The sequence below is a fragment of the Heptranchias perlo genome, chromosome 30 (assembly GCF_035084215.1).
Source record: "Heptranchias perlo isolate sHepPer1 chromosome 30, sHepPer1.hap1, whole genome shotgun sequence".
NCBI lineage: Eukaryota > Metazoa > Chordata > Chondrichthyes > Hexanchiformes > Hexanchidae > Heptranchias > Heptranchias perlo.
This window is the reverse complement of record NC_090354.1, coordinates 29,952,865-29,966,359: the sequence shown is the minus strand read 5'-3', so window position 1 is coordinate 29,966,359 and position 13,495 is coordinate 29,952,865. Positions and strand designations below refer to the sequence as shown.

The window sequence follows — 13,495 nt, the reverse complement described above, 5'->3', positions numbered from 1 at the left end:
GTTGAACCAGGAACACTTCTCACCACGATGGACGTCTCGGCACTATACACCAGTATCCCCCACGATGACGGCATCGCTGCGACAGCATCAATACTCAACACCAACAACAGCCAATCTCCGGAAGCCATCCTACAACTCATCCGCTTCATCCTGGATCACAATGTCTTCACCTTCGATAACCAGTTCTTTACCCAAACACACGGAACAGCCATGGGGACCAAATTCGCACCCCAATACGCCAACATTTTCATGCACAAGTTCGAGCAGGACTTCTTCACTGCACAAGACCTCCAACCAACACTATACACCAGATACATCGACGACATTTTCTTTCTATGGACCCACGGCAAGGAATCACTAAAGAGACTACACGATAACATCAACAAGTTCCATCCCACCATCAAGCTCACCATGGACTACTCCTCAGAATCAGTTTCTTTCTTGGACACACGAATCTCCATCAAAGACGGGCACCTCAGCACCTCACTCTACCGCAAGCCCACGGACAACCTCACGATGCTCCACTTTTCCAGCTTCCACCCTAACCACGTCAAAGAGGCCATCCCCTATGGACAGGCCCTGCGAATACACAGGGTCTGCTCAGACGAGGAGGAACGCGATGGACACCTACAGACGCTGAAAGACGCCCTAGTAAGAACGGGATATGACGCTCGACTCATCGATCGACAGTTCCGACGGGCCACAGCAAAAAATCGCATAGACCTCCTCAGGAGACTAACACGGGACGCAACCAACAGAGTACCCTTTGTCGTCCAGTACTTCCCCGGAGCGGAGAAACTACGCCATGTTCTCCGCAGCCTTCAACATGTCATCAATGAGGACAAACACCTCGCTATGGCCATCCCCACACCTCCACTACTCGCCTTTAAACAGCCACCCAACCTCAAACAGACCATCGTTCGCAGCAAACTACCTAGCTTTCAAGAGAACAGCGTCCACGACGCCACACAACCCTGCCACGGTAACCTCTGCAAGACATGCCAGATCATCGACACAGATACCACCATCACACGAGATGACACCACCCACCAGGTGCATGGTTCATACTCCTGTGACTCAGCCAACGTTGTCTACCTCATACGTTGCAGGAAAGGATGCCCCAGAGCATGGTACATTGGCGAGACCATGCAGACGCTGCGACAACGGATGAACGGACACCGCGCAACAATCGCCAAACAGGAGGGTTCCCTCCCAGTCGGGGAACACTTCAGCAGTCATGGACATTCATCCACCGACCTTCGGGTAAGCGTACTCCAAGGCGGCCTTCGAGACACACGACAACGCAAAATCGTCGAGCAGAAATTGATAGCCAAGTTCCGCACCCATGAGGACGGCCTCAACCGGGATCTTGGGTTCATGTCACGCTACACGTTACCCCACCAGCGAACAAATGTTATCTGTTTTTAATATAATGGGTCATTTGCTGGCTCTCTCTGCCTTCCGGATGTTTCTGCCTCTCTCTGTGTTTTTTTTTCTCTGTTTTTTTTCCCTGTTTGTTTTTTTATTGAATGTGTATTCGGAGGTTCTGCAGGTAACACCTCTCTGTCTGAACACGGTGATTGCCTTGGCAACGGGCAGTTGCAGAGGCAGTCTGTAAACACCATTTATTATTGTTCAATATGTATAAATGCGTAGGCTTCAAGGAGATCTTGAAACATTTGCCTGAGGAAGGAGAAAATCTCCGAAAGCTTGTGAATTTAAAATAAAATTGCTGGACTATAACTTGGTGTTGTAAAATTGTTTACAATTGTCAACCCCAGTCCATCACCGGCATCTCCACATCATTTACATTAAGTTATAGTCCAGCAATTTTATTTTAAATTCACAAGCTTTCGGAGATTTTCTCCTTCCTCAGGCAAATGTTTCAAGATCTCCTTGAAGCCTACGCATTTATACATATTGAACAATAATAAATGGTGTTTACAGACTGCCCCTGCAACTGCCCGTTGCCAAGGCAATCACCGTGTTCAGACAGAGAGGTGTTACCTGCAGAACCTCCGAATACACATTCAATAAAAAAACAAACAGGGAAAAAAAAACAGAGAAAAAATGATGTTTCTGCCTCTCTCTGTGTTTTTTTTTTCTCTGTTTTTTTTTCCCTGTTTGTTTTTTTATTGAATGTGTATTCGGAGGTTCTGCAGGTAACACCTCTCTGTCTGAACACGGTGATTGCCTTGGCAACGGGCAGTTGCAGGGGCAGTCTGTAAACACCATTTATTATTGTTCAATATGTATAAATGCGTAGGCTTCAAGGAGATCTTGAAACATTTGCCTGAGGAAGGAGAAAATCTCCGAAAGCTTGTGAATTTAAAATAAAATTGCTGGACTATAACTTGGTGTTGTAAAATTGTTTACAATTGTCAACCCCAGTCCATCACCGGCATCTCCACATCATTTACATTAAGGTCAAGGAGGGTGACAAAGTGTCGGAAGGATTTCCTCAGCATGTTGCAAACCAGGTCTGACGCAGCATGAGACTGTCCTAACTCCAGACTGACACTGCCAGCACCGCATCGTTACAAAGTGGAAATTGCCTCAGACTGACGATGAATTTGCGGTGCATATTGTACATCATTAGTCAGACCCCATTTGGGGAAGTGGCTTTTCTGGTCCCTGCGTATCGTTCGAGCTGGTTAAGGAAGTCAGACTTGTTCTCTTTGAAAAAGTGGGAACTCCAAGGTCATGTTGTTGAAATTTTCCAGACTATGAAAGTGATTAAGAACAGCATTGCTGCAGGAGTTCCTCAGGGCAGTGTCCTTGGCCCAACCATCTTCAGTTGCTTCATCAATGACCTTCCCTCCATCATAAGGTCAGAAATGGGGATGTTCGCTGATGATTGCACAGTGTTCAGTTCCATTCGCAACCCCTCAAATAATGAAGCAGTCCAAGCCCACATGCAGCAAGACCTGGACAACATCCAGGCTTGGGCTCATAAGTGGCAAGTAACATTCGCGCCAGACAAATGTCAGGCAATGACCATCTCCAACAAGAGAGAGTCTAACCACCTTCCTTTGACATTCAACGGCATTACAATCTCCAAATCCCCCACCATCAACATCCTGGGGTTCACCATTGATCAGAAACTTAACCGGACCAGCCACATAAATACTGTGGCTGCAAGAGCAGGTCAGAAGCTGGGTATTCTGCGGCGAGTGACTCACCTCCTGACTCCCCAAAGCCTTTCCACCATCTACAAGGCACAAGTCAGGAGTGTGATGGAATACTCTCCACTTGCCTGGATGAGTGCAGCTCCAATAACACTCAAGAAGCTCGAAACCATCCAGGACAAAGCAGCCCGCTTGATTGGCACCCCATCCACCACCCTAAACATTCACTCCCTTCACCACCGGCGCACTGTGGCTGCAATGTGCACCATCCACAGGATGCACTGCAGCAACTGGCCAAGGCTTCTTCGACAGCACCTCCCAAACCCGTGACCTCTACCACCTAGAAGGACAAGAGCAGCAGGCACATGGGAACAACACCGTTCCCCTCCAAGTCACACACCATCCCGACTTGGAAATATATCGCCGTTCCTTCATCGTCACTGGGCCAAAATCCTGGAACTCCCTTCCTAAGAGCACTGTGGGAGAACCTTCACCACATGGACTGCAACGGTTCAAGAAGGCGACTCACCACGACCTTCTCAAGGGCAATTAGGGATGGGCAATAAATGCCGGCCTCGCCAGTGACGCCCACATCCCATGAACGAATAAAAAAGAACTGGGAAAACTATTCTCTATAGTGAGGCAGTCAAATACCAGGGGACATTGGTTGCAAATTGTTTTCCTCTGAATTCCTCTGAATAACCAGGGGTTCCCCAAATCATTGTAACTGGGCCTGCAGTAAGGATACTAACGAATTGGGAGGGGGGAGCATTCCCAGCCCTCTCAGTCCGCCTGTGGGGCATCCGAATGAAGGTGTACCCCAACAATGCTGGGGATTGTGCTGGGGCGCTCCGCAAACCAGAGGGCCTGTGGTCCAAAGATCAAAGGAGGCAGAAGGCAAGTAAATAAATTCACGCCCCGCCCCACCCCTCCAACCCAGAAGGCCCCAGTGCCGGTGACCTGGAAAGGCCTGCAGATACATTACTGTTTCCACCCCTCTGATCCCAGCACAAGGTTCTATCAGGGGCTACACCTGCACTGGGAGGTTGCTTGGGTCTTGCGAATGGCTTGGGCCCAAAAATTGAGCAGACTGTTTCCTCAAGAGGAAAATCGGTCCTTAGGAGTGAGAAAAGAAATCAGGTGAAAGTCTAGATGTAGAGATGTGCAATAAGTAACCAGGGAAAGTCACTGAACAGTTAATGGAGAAGGGACATGGTGAGCAGACAGGTCAGTGGGGTTGAGATCTACTGGAGAGGGATGGGGTTAATTGAGCACAATGACCTTGTCCTGTTCCTAAAAATTCCTCCTTTCTCATAAATTTTTAGGGCTCTTGAAACTAACAGCAAAAGAACATGAGCCTCTTATCACAGACAAGACAATAAATCACCCACAATAGTCTGAAGCTATAAAATATAATCTAAGAATAATATAATAAACTCAAAGTTCAGGAGCTACTCAACATGAGCGTGTTCTGCACATTCCCTATCCAAGAGTAACTCTGCAACGAGAAGACGTTGGCTACTGCCAGAACATCACAGTTTAGACGCATAATAATGATATGTTGCTCCATTTGGGAGGTTATTTGTTATTAAAGCATTAGGGTTAGGGTTAGGGTGCATTTTTTCGTGAATTTGTGAGACGCTATCCACAGCCTTTTAAAACCCAAACTTGGCATTGCCTAATTGTGACGTCTAGATATATATTGTCCTCTCTCTTACTTTTGGGTTTGTCCCCCTTTGAAGGGTTGTTGCTTTTCTCCCTTAGGTCTCAATAAAAAAAAACTTGCCTCCATTCCTGTGCAAGTCACTTGAGCAGAAATGCAGCCACTTTATAGAATCGTAGAATCTTACAACACAGAAGGCGGCCATTCGGCCCATCTTGCCTGTGCCAGCTCTTTGAAAGAGCTATCCAATTAGACTCTGCAGCACGCTGAAGCAGGCTAGGACCCATTGGTCAATTAGACACGCAGACTAGGGATTATTGTTCAAAACAAGTGAGGTTTATTCACCCACGGCAGTTGTGTCTTTGAGGGCAGGGATGAACAAAACAGTACCAGGGATTACTTTCCAGCATACATATGCTCACTCTTAGCTCCTTCTTCTCCAACCTTCCCCAACAAAACTAGTTCCCTGTCCTTTATTCTTCCAGGCTGGGAGTTGTTCCTGATTGACCTTAATTGCCTTTAAAGATTTCTTAAAGCTATACTGCCTTGCCTTGGTCATTCTGACATTTTATACAATTTCTTAAAGCTGTACTCCTATAGTGGATACAGAGCTCTCAAAAGCCTGTACTCACATATCGTCCCTCTCTTACTCTTTACAATTCCTACTCCCCCTCTCTTTCCTGTAGCCCTGCAAATGTTTTCTTTTCAAGTATTTATCCAATTCCCTTTTGAAAGTTACTATTGAATCTGCTTCCACCACCCTTTCAGACTGTGCATTTCGGATCGCTGCGTAAAAATAATTCTCCTCATCTCCCCCCTGGTTCTTTGCCAATTATCTTAAGTCTGTGTCCTCTGGCTACTGACCCTCCTGACAGTTTCTCCTTATCTACTCTACTTTTTACAGACTTACAAAGCCTCTCGAAAGGCTCCCTAAGCCACGGCCTGATCTGTCCCTCGTCTTTCTGTTCCACGAGGATTCCTCTTACCATTGTCTTCCGTGATATTTTCCAGTAGTCCGATGACATTCAAGTGCTTGGGCGTGGAGACCGAGAGTGACATTACATCTCCGATTGCTTCGTGGAAGCCTGGGTTGGCTCCGCTCCTGAAGCTGACTGGCTGATCCTTGTACTGAAGGTAATATTCCACATGGCCCATCTCATGGTGCACCGTGAAGAGCTGTTCCATGGTGACCGTCGTGCACTGTTTGATTCTGGAAAATCAGAACCAGGGGGCGGTTAAAGTAGCCTGCCGCAGTAGCACCTTACCTGTGACTCTCAATCACCTCCGGAACAAACCAATAGATAACAACGAACCAGTGAATAGCACTCCATGAATACAAAGACATTCGTTTATATAACCCCTGTCATGACCTCAGGACGTCCCAAAGGGCTTTACAACCAAGGAAGTACTTTTGAAGAGTAGTCACTGCTGTAATGTAGGAAACGTGGGAGCCAATTTGCACACAGCAAGATCACGCAAACAGCAATTAAACAAATGACCACATATTCTGTTTTGTTGTTGTTGTTGGGTGAGGGATAAATGTTGGCCAAGACGACAGGGAGAACTCCCCTGCTTTTCTTCAAATAGTGCCATTGGATTTTTTACGTTCACCTGAGAGGGCAGATCTTTGGTTTAAAGTCTCATTCAAAAGGCAACACCTCCAAAGGTGCAGCACTCCCTCAGATTTTCACTGAAATGCCAGCTTAGATTAAGTCCTCAAATCTCTGGAGTGGGACTTGAACCCACAACCTTCAGACACGACTACCAGGATGGTAGAAGGCGAACCAGGTGAGCCTTTTCTTATCTAGCAATTCCTTTGTTCCTATTCTTTTTGATCATCCTCACATTCTATGAGTTGAGAACCAACCTGAAATCCTTCCGGTTGTAGAAGTCCCAGGCAGAGGCATGGCATACAACCTCCCTTCCGTCCTTGGGTTTCTCGAGCATCGAGTGATCCCAGAATTCCTGTGGCATCCGAATGAGCCCCAGGGAGGTGAAAAACTCCTCAGAAACTTTGAACATGTGGGTGACATTCCATTTCTGTAAAATATTGCAGGAGAATAGCAGCTGGGTATCTATACTCAGAACAGCTGCAACAGTACTACAGTACACAGGCAACCCGCAACATCTGGCCCCCATGATGCTTCAGTCCTCACATCCCACATTGTGACCTCTGATCCCTGACTTTCATCCAACCATGGCCTTAATATCCTCTGAACCCCCCAACACAAGCCTAATATTTGACCCCTTTAGATTAAGGCGTCTTTTAGTTTTTTTATTTAAACTTACCCTGTTAGTCGTAACACTTTAAAAAGCATGCCGATTAAATCATTGAAAATCAGTTAGCGGTGGGGACAGGAAGCAGCAGCTGTTAAGGAGATATAACTTCACTGGTGGCCACTGCTCCACTAGTTTATTGCTTTGTTGGTGTGTCCACTGCTCCATTAATTTATTAATGGACTAGTGATTGCTGCTCCATTCATTTATTCATTTGTTGCCATGCCGATTGCTCCATTCATTCATTTCTCGATATGTCTGCAACTCTATGAATTCATTAATTCACCGGCTCCTACTTCTCCATAAATGCATTTATTCTCTGGTGCTCGCTTTTTAATTAAATTATTCGATTTTTATGCTCTCGCTGTTGTTCTACTAATTTATGTGTTGCTTTACCTGCTGCTTTATGGAGTTATTAATTCACTGGCTCCCACTGCTCCATTTATTGATTTATCTTGGTGTGCCTGCTGCTCGGTGAATTTATCATTCCATGGGTGCTCGCCACTCAATTAACTTATTGACTTATTGGGTTTGCCTGCTGAACTATTAATTTATTAATTCATTGCTACCCATCACTCCATTGATTTGTTTTTAATTCACTGCTGTACTTGTTGGTGTTTTAAATTATTAATTTGCTGGTGCCTATTGCCCTAGGAATTTATTGATTCAGTAGTGCCCACTGCTCCATTTGATTTATGAATTGATTGGTGCCCATTTAGCTGTGCTATAATATATGTACTTTAGTGAGGTGTGATGCATGTGGTTTTGTTTTCGATTCTGTGGATTCAATTTCCCTGTTGCAATGATTTATTCTCATTAAAGTTTTCCAGTTCATTCAGTTAATATATAATCTCCAAGTTGTCACTATAGTAACTTCTGTTGTCCATTGTAAGCAATCTTACAACACCAGGTTATAGTTCAACAGTTTTATTTGGAAATCACAAGCTTTCGGAGCTTACCTCCTTCGTCAGGTGAGTGAGTGAAGACCCTTCACTCACTCACCTGACGAAGGAGGTAAGCTCCGAAAGCTTGTGATTTTCAAATAAAACTGTTGGACTATAACCTGGTGTTGTAAGATTGCTTACATTTGTCCACCCCAGTCCATCACCGGCATCTCCACATCTGTTGTCCATTGGTTTAGGATGCACTGTCACCAAACTCTTTTGGGAACATTGCCTGGGAATTTCCTTGGCGGTTTTCCCAATCAGTTGCTGTAATTTTGGCGGAAGATTGGCGGAAACCCTGTTTACGTGTTTTGTTGGGCTTTCCACTGACCTTCCACCAAAGAACTCACCCAAGGAAATCACCAGTGATTGAGTCAAAAGTGTTCAACCCAGTACAGGGCTTGACTCCCTGTGTGCGATGCCACAGAAGGTTGATTAATATATTACATAAGAACATAAGAAATAGGAGCAGGAGTCGGCCATACGGCCCCTCGAGCCTGCTCCACCATTCAATAAGATCATGGCTGATCTTCGACCTCAAATCCACTTTCCCGCCCGATCCCCATATCCCTTGATTCCATTAGTGTCCAAATAGCCATCGATCTTAGTCTTGAATATAGTCAACAACTGAGCATCCACAGCACTCTAGGATACAATACCAAGTATATATTGTAATTATAACAACAACTTGCATTTATGTAGTGCCTTTAATGTTGGAAAACATGCTTCACAGGAGTGTAATCAGACAATAATTGACACCGAGTCAAAGGAGACATTAGGACTTGGTCAATGAGGTAGGTTTTAAGCAGGATCTTAAAGGAAGAGAGAGAGGTGAAGAGATGAAGAGGTTTAGGGAGGGAATTCAAGAGTTTTGGGCCTAGATGGAATTCAAGAGTTTTAGGCTGAAGGCGTGGCCACCAATGGTGGGGTGAAGGGAGTGGGGGATACACAAGAGATCAGATTGGAGGAGCAGAGAGATCTCAGAGGGTTGTAGGACCGAAGGAGGTTACAGAGATAGGGAGGGGTGAGACAGCATAAGAACATAAGAAACATTAAAAATAGGTGCAGGAGTAGGCCATACGGCCCCTCGAGCCTGCTCCGCCATTCAATAAGATCATGGCTGATCTTCGACCTCAACTCCACTTTCCCACCCGATCTCCATATCCCTTGATTTCCTTAGAGTCCAAAAATCTATCGATCTCAGCCTTGAATATATTCAACGACTGAGCATCCACAGCCCTCTGGCGTAGAGAATTCCAAAGATTCACAACCCTCTGAGTGAAGAAATTAATCCTCATCTCGGTCCTAAATGGTCGACTCCTTATCCTGAGACTATGCCCTCTAGTTCTAGACTCTCCAGCCAGGGGAATGGAGGGACTTGAACACAAGGATGAGAATTTTAAAATCGAGTATTTTAAAATCGGACTGGGAGCCAATATAGGTCAGTGAGCAGAGAGGTGATAGGTGAACAGGACTTGTTGCAAGTTAAGCTATGGGCAGCAGAGTTTTGGATCAGCTTAAGTTTAAGGAGGGTGGAAGATGGGAGGCTGGCCAGGAGAGCATTGGAGTAGTCAAGTCTAGAGGTAACAAAGGCGTGGATGAGGGTTTTAGCAGCTGATGAGCTGAGGCAGGGGCGGAGACAGGTGATGTTATGGAGGTGGAAGTAGGCGGTCTTTATGATGGAGAAGACATGGGATTGGAAGCTCAGCTCAGGATGCCAAGGTTGCAAAGAATCTAGCTCAGCCTCAGACAGTGGCCAGGGGGAAACGGTGGTGAGGTATCAGAGTTTGTAGCGGGGGCCAAAGACAATTCTTCGGCTTTCCCAATGTTTAATTGAAGTCAATGGGAATCAGGGGGAAAACTCTCCAGTGGCTGGAGTCATACCTAGCACAAAGGAAGATGGTAGTGGTTGTTGGAGGCCAATCATCTCAGCCCCAGGACATTGCTGCAGGAGTTCCTCAGGGCCAACCATCTTCAGCTGCTTCATCAATGACCTTCCCTCCATCATAAGGTCAGAAAGGGGGATGTTTGCTGAAGATTGCACAGTGTTCAGTTCCATTCACAACCCCTCAGATAACGAAGCAGTCCGTGCCCGCATGCAGCAAGACCTGGACAGCATCCAGGCTTGGGCTGATGTCTGGCACGAATGTTACTTGCCACTTAAGTGCCAGGCAATGACCATCTCCAACAAGAGAGAGTCCAACCACCTCCCCTTGACATTCAAAAGCATTACCATCGCCAAATCCCCCACCATCAACATCCCGAGGGTCATCATTGACCAGAAACTTAACTGGACCAGCCACATAAATACTGTGGCTACAAGAGGAGGTCAGAGGCTGGGTATTCTGCAGCAACTGACTCACCTCCTGACTCCACAAAGCCTTTCCACCACCTACAAGGCACAAGTCAGGAGTGTGATGGAATACTCTCCACTTGCCTGGATGAGTGCAGCTCCAACAACACTCAAGATGCTCGACACCATCCAGGACAAAGCAGCCCGCTTGAATGGCACACCATCCACCACACTAAACACTCACTCCCTTCACCACCGGCGCACAGTGGCTGCAGTGTGTACCATCCACAGGATGCATTACAGCAACTCACCAAGGCTTCTTCGACAGCACCTTCCAAACCCGCAACCTCTACCATCTAGGACAAGAGCAGCAGGCACATGGGAACAACACCACCTGCACGTTCCCCTCCAAGTCACACACCATCCCGACTTGGAAATATATCGCCGTTCCTTCATCATCGCTGGGTCAAAATCCTGGAACTCCCTTCCTAACAGCACTGTGGGAGAACCTTCACCACACAGACTGCAGCAGTTCAAGAAGGCGGCTCACCACCACCTTCTCAAGGGCAATTAGGGATGGACAATAAATGCTGGCGTTGCCAGCGACGCCCACATCCGATGAACGAATAAAAAAAAAATTAGAGGACATTGCGGTTCAGCCAAGACTAGATGTTGGATAAGCAGTCCGATAACACAGGAACAGTGGAGTGGTTGAGAGAGATGATGGTGAAGTAGAGCTGGGTGTCGGCAGCATACTTATGGGACCTGATGTCACGTCTTCCGATGATGTTGCCGAGGGGCAGTATGTAGATGAAAATAAGGAGGGGGCCAAGGATTGATCCTTGAGGGACTTGAAATGTAATGATGCAGAAGCAGGAAGAGAAGCCATTGCAGGAGATAGGTAAGAGCGAAACCAGGCGAGTGCAGTCCCACTCAGCTGCACAACGGAGGAGAAGCATTGGGGGAGGATGGTGAGGTCAACCATGTCAAAGGCTACAGAGAGGACAAGAAGGATGAAGAGGGATAGTTTACCACAACCACGGTCACATAGGATGTAATTTGTGACTTTGATAAGGGCCGTTTCAGTACTGTGGCGGGGCAGAAACCTGATTGAAGAAGTCCAAACATGGAGTTGTAGGAAAAATGGGTACAGATTTGGGAGGCTACAAAACATTCAAGGACTTTGGAGAGGAAAGGACAATGTCAGAGGAGTCAAAGGTGGATTGTTTGAGAAGGGGGTAATTACAGCAGGTTTGAAAAGTCCTTGAATGTTTTGTAGCCTCCCAAATCTGTGCCCATTTTTCCTACAACTCCATGTTTGGACTTCTTCAATCAGGTTTCCATCCCGCCACGGTACTGAAACGGCCCTTATCAAAGTCACAAATTACCTGAGGAGAGGGAACCGTTTACAATGTCAAATAACATGAGGGCCAAGAAGGGAAGTTGGGTGGTCAGCAGTTTAGTGGGAATAGGGTCCAGAGAGCAGGTGGTGGGTCTCATGGTCAAGATGAGCTTGGAGAGGACATGAGGGGAGATAGGAGAGAAACTAGAGAAAGATGGGAGTTCAGGGCTAGTGCAAGGGGGAACCTTGGGGGAAGTTTGGCTTGGTGGGCTAGGGGAAGGGAGGAAAGTGACAGAGGCAGCTGAATCTTAGTGAGAAAGAAGTCCATGAGCTCCTCACACTTGGTGTTGGAGTTGAGGGTGGAGGGGGCAGGGGTGAGGGGTGTATGGAGATGGTTGGTAGTGGAGAAATTAAGCTGTGGGTTATCTTTGCATTCTGGGATAATCCTGAAGTAGTGAGCAGTTTTGGTAGAGGATAATGGGGCCCAATAGTGCTTGATGTGGTCTGGCCAGATCTGGCGATGAATAACTAAACTAGTTGTGTGCTGTAAACATTCAAGTCTGCACTGGGATGCAATAGGTAGTATATATGACTGATACAGCGATACAGCATTGTGGATATGTAAATACAGCAATAAAGTAATTGACAGATAAAATAGATACAAGGCTACAGGATGTGGATTTGATTATAAATACAGAGATACTGGGATAAATTTTTGTCGTTTTCACATGGGCTGTAATCTGGGGCGGGCGGATCACCTGCCCGTTTACACCCGATTCTCAATCCATTGAATGAAGCAGCCTCTATAAAGGGCGGGCAATGCTCTCCACTGGAAACCACCCATGTGATGGAAGAAAACGTTCCCCATAATATTTGGTATTTATTATAGATACAACTATACAATACCTGATCGAAATTATAGATACAGGGATATGGTACATACTGATTGGCAGTATATTATGACTAAACCGATAAAGTATCTGATAATATATTATAGATACAGTACCTGATATATATTATAGATACAGTACCCAATAATATATTACAGATGTGGTACAGTACCTGATAGATATTACAGAATCAGGGATATTGTCCCTGATAATATATAACAGAGAAAGTGATGGAGTGCTTGATAAATAACAGGTACTAGTTAGTCTACAGTGGTGTTGCTCAATGTCAAATAGTCAAAAGCTTATGTTTACCCTCAGTCACTGCTCTTTAGTGTCCCATAGGATTATGCTAGAGTTAATTTGTCTGTTGCATAATAACCTTTAGAGAGAATGAATCACCCTCCTGTTTCTGCCTGAGACTCCTGATTGGAACTGCTGACCTTCAATTGCTCCAGCAATGCTGGTAGGTGGAATAATATGAGACAATCAACTCACCTTCGCAACCATTGCATCAGTGACATCGATATTGCCTTTGTCTGGGAATGGGATCATCATGTCATAGATGTTGTTCCATTGCTGGGCCCACATGTTACCTGTATAGAGAAGGAGAAATGTCAGACCAAGGGTGGACTGCTCGACTGTACTCTACCTACACCAGCAACAAAACAACAAACCCAACCTAAACCAAATCAATTAGCTCCCGATCACAATCAACTAGGGTTGCCAACTCTGGATGAACATATTCCGGGAGGTTTCATCACATGATCGCCTCCAACCACCTCGCCCCCACGCTCCTGCCATTGGTTGCCTGACACATCCACCTTCGCAACTCACCACCTTCCACTTGTAGGGAGTCCAAAACTAGAGGTCATAAATATAAGATAGTCACTAACAAATCCAATAGGGAATTCAGGAGAAACTTCTTTCCCCAGAGAGTGGTAAGTATGTGGAACGCATT

At 46.0% G+C, this 13,495-nt stretch overlaps 1 protein-coding gene across 1 annotated transcript in view; it reads right to left on the bottom strand.

Annotated features, from left to right (window-relative positions):
* Nucleotides 1–13,495, bottom strand: part of LOC137300025 (angiotensin-converting enzyme-like) — a 225,296-nt gene that overhangs the window by 99,131 nt on the left and 112,670 nt on the right. The window contains exons 6-8 of the mRNA XM_067969117.1: nucleotides 13,033–13,130; nucleotides 6,659–6,831; nucleotides 5,778–6,001 (exon numbers count right to left, since the gene is read on the bottom strand). Of these exons, the coding sequence (XP_067825218.1) occupies nucleotides 5,778–6,001; nucleotides 6,659–6,831; nucleotides 13,033–13,130 (495 nt within the window). The remainder of the gene's footprint in view (nucleotides 1–5,777; nucleotides 6,002–6,658; nucleotides 6,832–13,032; nucleotides 13,131–13,495) is intronic.